General features: G+C 29.7%; 2 protein-coding genes across 2 annotated transcripts; both read right to left on the bottom strand.

Moving 5' to 3' along the window:
- Positions 1 to 3882: 3882 nt before the first annotated feature.
- On the bottom strand, positions 3883 to 4613 carry LOC132923960 (uncharacterized). The gene has a single exon (XM_060987974.1). It carries the CDS (start codon positions 4507 to 4509, stop codon positions 3913 to 3915), a length of 597 nt encoding a protein of 198 aa, XP_060843957.1. The 5' UTR covers positions 4510 to 4613; the 3' UTR covers positions 3883 to 3912.
- On the bottom strand, positions 4545 to 6827 carry LOC132925862 (zinc finger MYM-type protein 1-like). Its single transcript, XM_060990222.1, has 5 exons — positions 6677 to 6827; positions 6499 to 6559; positions 6282 to 6407; positions 5017 to 6115; positions 4545 to 4601 (listed from the first exon to the last, which is right to left on the bottom strand). Exons 1-5 carry the CDS (start codon positions 6825 to 6827, stop codon positions 4545 to 4547), a joined length of 1494 nt encoding a protein of 497 aa, XP_060846205.1.
- Positions 6828 to 9786: the final 2959 nt, after the last annotated feature.

Genomic DNA, 9786 nt, shown 5'->3' with positions numbered 1-9786 from the left:
TGCAGTAGATGAGATTAAAATACCCAATAAGCCTTTTAATTCATTTAAATTAATATTTTGTAAAGTACTTTTTTTTTGATTATTCTGTGTATAGTTTTGTTTTTGACGAAAAATTTCTTCATTTGTATGATTAATTATTTTATTCAAAATATCAGACGAGAAAAATAATAAAAAACACTCTAGTGGCTCTGATGCATAAATAGCATTTTTTGTTGGCCCAGGTCTAATATGAACTATGTTTTTAGTGGCGGTCTTAGAAGTAGATGGAAGCAAATAAGGTTTACTTTTCCATGTAAATCCATTTTTTCCTACAACATTATCTGTATCAAAACAAATTAATGACTCACGTGGTATGTTCTGACGTGTTTCGATGGTTGGAATTTCATTAACATTCGGCTTATTTACTTTAGACCTCTTTTTCGTTTTCTCAACAGAATTTTCAATTACTAAAATGGCTTCTTCTAAATTTGCTTCTTCGATTGGATTTGGGTCATAGTCGGGGTCAGCATCACTGTCGTCTTCACAATCTTCTACTATATCTTCATTTTCACTATCTTGTTCTTCCAGTTCTTCCAGTGCCTTCAGTACATCATTCTCATCCATTATTTCACGTGTCATCTTGAATATTTATAATAAATCCATTTATTTCAATTTAACAAAAGAACACCGTTGTTTATAACGATACGTCACATGAACGAACAAAAAATAACATATTTTGATAACGATTCGTCAAATAAACGAATGCAAATATGCAATTACTTACCATTCGTCGATTCGGCGAAGTAATTCTTACACAATCAACGGCTGAACAGTCACTAGTCATGCTAGAACGCTAAACGTTATCGGGATAGATATAGGACATAATATATGAGAGATACAAGGAGGGTTTAATGATATTAGATAAAATGCCCTAAAAATAGCAACAATAAAATATCAGTGTTCGTCACATTGACGTATGGTTAGCAATCTAGGGTTAACGAAAACCACCACCGACCGACGTTAATTCACTTTTTTTTCGTTTTCGTCGCTCCGTTACGCGTTTTTCACAACAGTTTTGTTTGTATTCGCGTAGCGCGTGTTCTTTAACAGTATTATTTGTAGGTACGTGAATTTTGTTCATGTGCTTACGCCGAACATTTAAAATCGCGGACGGCGAACGACATATGAAGTATGTATACCAAGTATACTCAATATTATATTTATGATTTTGATTAAATAGCACGGTTTGATGTTTTTTATATTTCTGTATGAGTTATAGGCCTTGTGTACATATATTTGTGTTAAAAACAAGTCGTTTTTGTAGCCGTTGACGTTTCAGATTGTTTTTATTGGATATCAAAGGCTGTTATGACGTGTGTTTTTTAAAATATTGAATTTGTGTAATAGTGTGTATACTGTATTTGTCTCTATTATCACATATGTTGCAGGTTTATGGTCAGTCGTCATGAAGCAGTGACATTTGTTCTTTTGCGCAGTGTTGATTTACTCATGTACTTTATAATATAGTTAAATAATTGTTTTTGATTCAATAAATTGCATTATATAGCTTTATTTACATTGTCTTATCCTTGGTAACCCAACCCTAACACCATTAGATTAATATTTTATCTCAAATTGTGCTCAGTGACACAGAAGTTTTTGTCGACGATGAAGGTACTAGAAACATATACTTCTATGAATAGTATATTATCATATATCAATAAATATAAGTTAATTAAAACTACACAGGTTAATTGTTTTTGGAGGTAGTTAAATAGTAACATTTATTTAGCTCCAGTATATTGCATTTATCCAGATGTACATACATAACAATATAAACAATTATTGCAGGATAAAAGATTAAAATATTAAAAACATACAGAAAACGTTAATAGTTCATAGGTGAGTTGTTTTGATAGAGTAGTTGATTAAATTATACTCTCTAAAAGATTTAAATTATCAAATACATTTAATTAAGTATACTTTTTATTGTATAATTATTACCTACTTTCTCTTATATTATAAAACCGCAAGCGTTTCGCCCGAAACCCACTTGAGTGCGCTTGCTGTACTCGCCGCAGTTCCTAAAACGGAAAAAAGAATGCGCTCCGGTCGCCGTTATCGCGTCCGGTCGGTTATCAAAAATATGTTGGACAACTATACTATTACTATTATTATTATCATATATTTCACTTTTATACGGATTTTATTATAGCGATATCGATTACATTCAAAAGAAAATTAACGAGAATGTGTGTGTGTGTGTGTGTATGTGTAATGAAATACGAATTAAACGAGTAAAACGACTTATAATGCGAATTCGGTGACGGTTCGGAAACGGTTTAAGTGCTCGAGATTTGACATCAGTTTTCAACTCAAACTGTAGTCGAGAGGATTGGGCGTTAGGATAGGATAGGATTAGTCAGGTGTACCGAAATCGAATCCCGCTCCGGCGTCATAACCGGCGGCGCTTTGATTAACACTGCGAGTCATTTTTTGCATTTTTTTTCACTTTTTTTTCCAATGTTATATTATTTATTATTATTTTAAAAATTATATATTATAATTGTTCTTTTACAATATAAGTATGTCACTTTAATTTCAATTTGTAAATGTTATTATTCTTTTATATTAAATATATATATATATATATATATATAGGTTTTGCTAACCAAAACAGAACTTGACCTGAGTGTATTTTGGGAATAATAAAATATTGTAATTATATGTTTTAAGATTTAAAATAATTCAACGGATACGGTTGTATACATGGATACATATAATTTTTATAGTTGTTATTACATGAGTATATTACAATACACTGTTGTGAGAATACACACACCATTGTTTTTATAATAAAAAATATTACATTATTATACTGTGTATGCATATACATTTTTTTATTTTGTTGGTAGCTAAACCTTTACACATAATATTATGATTAAATTTAAATATACTGAAAACTATTTGCCACGATGATTTGATTTGAAATATTATGATGTTTACAATATTATTATTTATTCATAATATAAGTATGTTACTTTAATTTTTTTGTATTAAGCATTTCAGGAGATAAATTCAAGTATTGTATGTTTCACACATAATATATTTCAATATATATAATTATTTCAGATTGCAGACAAACACATTAAATAATATACAATTTGCTTCCCATTACATTCAGGTATTTTTTATATAAGAAGATGCACTACATCATTGTCAATAAGCAAAGGAGATCCTTGCATAACATTTTAAATTTTAAATTATATATATAGACACAGAAACTTATGCATTTTACTTACTGTTCAATGTAAGTTACTATTACATAGACAGACACACGAGTACATTGCAATCAGAGGCGTATTTACAATTTTGGCGCCCTAGGTACAAACATTTTGGCGCTCCCTTTTAAGCAACCTCTAATTATAAATTTACTTTTTGTCATTAAAAATTATATCTCAATATATATATATTATATGTATATTTTTTACTTATTTCATTTATGCTTCTGCACAAGTGATAAATGAACACTTTTATTTTACCACTGTAAACCTGCTCTAATTATTTATTATTCTTAACAAAAAAAAGTCAATCTTAGACAATTATTTATATAATTATAAAGCAGTTTACCATAAATTTGTCAGTAAAATAATAATTTATTGATGTTTTGAAAATATAGTTAATATTATTACATAATTTATTATTACCAAATGTACAATAAATAACTAAATTAATAAATTTTATTTATTAACAATTAATACATTTAAACTATTTTACTTTATAATAATATCTATAACAAATAATAATTTTAGATTTTACACTTTTTTTTCATAATTGTGTTACAAAGGAATAAAATTAAATATAGGTACATATAGTAGTATAAAGGTTATACCTAATAAAAAATAAACAAAATATTAAATTATGATTACATATTTAGATTTTACGATGGGCCTTTTGTAAAGAAAATTCTTCAATTACTTTTTTATATTTAAGAGAACTGGTAATTTCTGATTCTATACTCAGTATAGCCAATGAATTAAGTCTGTCATTATCAATAGTTGATCTTAAGTAGGATTTTATTCTTTTTAGTGCACTAAAGGATCGTTCTGCTGAACAATTTGATACCGGACTGCATAAATACATTCGTAATGCTATTTCAATGTATGGATACAAACTAGAAATATTAGGATCTTTAAATATTTTGTACAAATCTAAAACAGTTAATGGCAAATTATTATCTTCTAATCCAAATAAATGACTACGAAAATGAATACATTCATTAGAGAATGATGAACCTAGGTCTTCTGGATATTCTAATTGTAGTTGTATCGCTTGTTCTCTTACCTTGGATAGTGGCAACTTAGTAAGATTAAATAAAAAACCAAATTTTATATTAACTTTATCATAAGCACTCTTTCTTTTGTTTAGCTCTGTAAGTAATGAATCTAATATAACTGTAAAAGTATTTACTCTAAATGAGTCGCTTTGTTGAAATGTTGAATTATTTTGATTTGACTCTCCATAAGGCATTTTCCTTTTTCTTTTTCGTTCAATTTTGTATTGATCTACACCAGATTTTTCTTTACCCAATTTTTCATAGAATGCAAAACTATTTCGTAAGTCTTGAATATAATATATTAATGATTTGTACAAAGTCACAACTGTTGTTAAATCAATGTGAACACTCTGCAGTTTTTTACTAATACAGTTGAATCTTTCCAATATATCATTCCACAGTGTTGTTAGTATACCCATTTCTAAACTTTTCAGATTTTTCAATAAACCTTTGGCTTCACATTTGGTTGTTGATTTTTCTGTTGAACTATGTATAATTATATTTAAAGCTTTTATAATTTCATTCCAATTTCGAGATAGACTTAGACAAGCATCATGGCGTGCAGACCACCGAGTGTCTGATAATCTCTTAACCGTTAAACTTTCAGATTTTGAAAGACATTCATTTAATACATTCCAACGGTTAGTTGAAGAAGAAAAAAACGTATAGGTATTTTGAAGAAAATAAAAAAAATCATTTGCCTGTGTACAGCAACTGGCTGCACATTCACCAACTAAGTTTAATGAATGTGCAGCACAAGGAATGTAAACTGCATGGATACACGCTTCTTTTATTCTTGCCTGAAGTCCTGAGTACATGCCTGACATATTAGATGCGTTATCGTATGACTGGCCACGGCAATTTTTAATATTCAGATCATTTGCTCCTAACGCCATAAAAATTGCATCAGCCATATCTTCAGACTTATGTCCAGCATTGGCAAAAAACTGTAAAAATCTTTCAACAGGTTCACCATTCTTTTTTACATATCTGAATATTAATGACAATTGATCGGTATGAGAAATGTCAGGCGTTGAATCTACTACTATAGAGAAATATTTTGCATCTTTAATTTCATTGACTATAGTTTCTTTTACTTTTTCAGCCATAATGTAAACAAATTGTTCAAAAGTTGCAAAAGATAAATAAGATGTGCTTCCTTTTCCTTTATTGGCATATTGTGCAATATGATTGGAAAGAAATGGATCAAATTCAGCTATGAGCTCTAAGCTCATTATAAAATTTCCACTATGAGTAGAACCAAATTTATCATCATGTCCTCTCAATGGAAGTCCTCTGGAACTCAACGATTTTACAACAGCTGCTACTCTTGTCAACACTTTTTCCCAATACATTTTTTCTGTTTCTACTTGTAAAATAAGTTGTTTATCAATTCGTTCTAATACAGAACCTCTTTGAGACATTTTAAGAACACAAGATTTATGTGAAATCGAATTTTCATGCTGTGATATTTTTTCTTCTCCTTTCTTCCAGTTACTAAAACCAACTGTAGCAAAAACTGATTTACTCCCAAATAATCGACAAGGTGCACAATAAACATTACCGGTACTATTCGAATATACCAAAAATGTACGATTGAATGGTTCATTATTTATTAACTTAGTTTTTATAAACTTAAGACTGAAATATCTATAATAGGAACGCTGAGCACCCCGCATTCGTTTTGTAGAAAGTCTTTTTGATTTTGAAAAATCATTGTTTTCCAGGTTTTGATTAAAGCCATTAAATGAAAAATAATCTTTGGTTGTTTCATTCACTATCCACAATGTTGGATCATCTCTGAACAAACAAAGTTTAAAAATGTATTTACTTATAATGTATAAATTTATTGTAAAAAAAAAAAAGAAAGTATCATTACCTAGGAATAACAGTTACTAGGTTTTCATGTACTTCATCAATAATATAATGGTTTACCAGCATAAATGTGACTTGTGAGTTTACTTACTCTGAAGTGACAGTGTTATCAAACGTTGAATTTATTGTACGAAGTAGTTCAATCTTCTGCTCATTTACTTCAGTTTTTTCAGGTTGACTAATACAATCATCATCTTTATTCAAATCAGATGACCCACTAATAAAATAGTATACAATTGTAACATATTATTATTATTATTATTATGTATTATAGATTTATAATTGGCTTATAAATTTAAATAACTTACTCAGGGGAATGAGCACTAGAGCAGTGTTGTGAAACAGCGTTATCATTACTCAAACTATGGTCTAATAAAATTAAATATGTATAAATAAAATTAATTATTATTTTTATAACATGTCAAGTTGTATATTATGTATGAATACATATAAAATCTATAATGATATATATAAATTAAAAATTACTATCATTCTGGACATTCTCTCTTGTAAGATTTGGAGGATTTTGTTGAAAATAATTGTACAGTTTAGGCGTTTTAGCTAATACTTTGGCAGTTTCAGAAGCATTTTCTTTCTTTTTTTGCCGATAGAAAGCACCACTATGTTTCTTAACCATCTTCCTACAGTAGCAGTACGGTAAATTAGCAAAATCAAAAGCAATAAGCAATTTAGCTGGTAAAGTAAGCTTATAATTGTAAAAAAGTACAGATTAAACATTTAGGCAACAAAAAATAATAAGTTAATCAATATTGTAATAACACTACCTATACAATTTTTCATTTTACAATTAACTGTAAGAATGTCAATTGTCAAATAAATAAGCTACTAGCTAGGCCGCAAGCAAATTTAAAAATTGAATAGTGAATACTAATATTATAATGAAAAAATTTAATACAAACCTTAAATGTCTTCTTTAATCAAATAGGTAGGTAATATTTATTAGCACAGTATTTTACAAGTAAATGAAATAAAAAAAAAAACACAAATTAATTACTTGATGAATATAATACACTAATACTAACGGTGAATCAATAGGCCGGTAAAAACGTTAAAACGTGGTTTAGAAATACTGTAATGTCGCTGTCGCATTTCCTACAGTAATAAATAATAATCATAAATAGTGATTAGCACATAACAACATTTACACATACTACATACGAGACAAGAAATGGACAGACCATGATAGAAATAATCTATTTTTAATAATTTTTATCATGGGAGTATGGAACAGACCCGCAAAATAATAAAATTGATAGATTAACAAACATCTATTTATAGCCGAGCTGCCGAGCTGTGTAGAATATTAATAAATTCTATGATAATATAGTATTTATGATACAGATTATCACTAATATGTTATCAATAATTTAATTATTAATTTTCAATTTTTCAATAAAATCAATAAATAAAAAAAATTATTTTATTTTATTATATGTATAATTTCACTGTGAAAACAATTTAACCTCTAGCCACGGCGCCCCTTTAAGAGACTTAGCTTTTGGCGCCCAGGGGCGATTGCCCCCCGTCGCCCCCCCCCCTAAATACGCCTCTGATTGCAATGCACAAACATAAGAATAATTAGAAATCATTTCGTTTTAATATTAATGTACATATATAATGTTTTGTTGTTGGTAGCTAGACATTGACCTTATTAAATGTTCGATGGCCAAATGTACTTACAACCATATACTTCAGCAGTAGTATCACAATCTAATTAAATTTAAGCAATTTGAATGCATTACATACATTTGATAGACGCAGTAGGTAACATATGCATTTTACTTACACAGTACAAGTGCAATGATGAATTTGTACGAATGGTGTACTTATACTTAAAAATATCATATTGATAAAGATTGTCCTAATTTCATAACCTTTGTCACTGTCATTGGCTTGCAAAACACATAATGTCAATTAAATAATACCTATTATAATATATTATTTTTGTTTTTTTAAAACATTTTATTATATTAAATTATATTAAATGTTAAATAAAAGGCACTTGAAGAGTTATGTACATTAGCCAGATTACACGTTTCCAAGTCACTTAAATTAAGATTACATTTGTTTTACTTACCTATTTTCATGCAATACAGTTATTGCAATATACCCTTAACCCTTAACTCAAAGCTAAGAGTTATAACGCTGTCATACCGTTTGTTTATCATACATACATAACAATAGTATTATACTATTACCAAAAGATAAATAATAAAACACTGCTAATAATAAATTAATTTCTTTAAACATACATGTTTAGTATATTAACCTTTAACTTACATTTATATTGAACTTATGGTTACTAATAAAACATTATTTAAGTATTACACCACAAGTTATAATGTTATAATATATATATATAATATATAGGTATACACATTAGGATAGGACCCTTAAAGAAAAACACATATAAATCAATTTTTCAACATTTATTGAACATTCTGAAAAAATAGACATAATAATAACAAATTATAAATTACAACAATGTATTTAAATTACAAATAATGTATAAATAATTTTCTTAAATATTACTTACGTCTACATGCATGGAGGCCAAATGGCCCGCCACCGTCGACAAGGAGCTCGAGCCCCGCTGCCGGCGCGGGGCCGAGTCCTGTCGCCGATCGCGGGACGGTGCCGCATCGTGTCGCCGCCGATCGCGGGACGGTGCCGCATCGTGTCGCCGCCGATCGCGGGGCGGTGCCGACTTCCACCACCTGTCACGTGGTGGTGCCGACTTCCGCCGCCGCTCCCCTGGTGGTGACCAACCGGCCGGATTTTTGGGCTTCTTGCCTAGATAATAAAAAACAATTATTTCGAGTTCAGACGTATTGCATACGTGTACAATTTGTATATATAAAAGATACGTACAGTCGCGAGCCATATGGCCGTATTTTCGACAGTTGTAACATCCTGAAAAAGAAAGGAGTATAACATTAAAATATTTATTATCATACATGTTAATATTCATGCATACTTTTTGCAGAGCCGCCGACAGCGCTCGGCTGCTTGCTCCGGGTGACGGGAGTATTCACTGTCACCCGGCAATTGTGCAAAGTAAACATGCCATCCATAATAATATAATATAATATAATAAGTTCTATAAAAAAATAAATACATTTTAATTTTAATTACTTATAACAATTAAAAAAAACCTAAAACAAAACACATAAAAATACTATAAAAGAACGTGTACTCACTTCAGTGGACTGATGTAAATAAATGGAGTCCAAACGACAATTTTGTTCTAGCCCACGGATTGAATATTACGTAATTATGATTGGTACCAATAACGCAGGTCTGTCCATCGTTCTATCCATCGGCGATGATTGACAAATAGCTTTAATAATAATTAATATTATTAAATTATATGTGCGGTTATACTGGTGCCATGGGCGGCGGAGTGGAGAGCGAAAAGCGTCGCGGACCTGGGTCCAGTACCGGTTCTCCTACTTCAGTCAGCTTTTGACTTTTCTACGACCAGCGTTTGTGCAATACGTTTGTCATTACGTACACATTTACGTACACTTAAATTTGCACACTTTTTTCTCAACTTTTATTTTTTTACTTCGTTG

The sequence above is a fragment of the Rhopalosiphum padi genome, chromosome 3, assembly GCF_020882245.1.
Source record: "Rhopalosiphum padi isolate XX-2018 chromosome 3, ASM2088224v1, whole genome shotgun sequence".
NCBI classification, from domain to species: domain Eukaryota; kingdom Metazoa; phylum Arthropoda; class Insecta; order Hemiptera; family Aphididae; genus Rhopalosiphum; species Rhopalosiphum padi.
The sequence above is the reverse complement of the archived record's forward strand: the minus strand, read 5'-3'. Positions and strand labels throughout refer to the sequence as shown.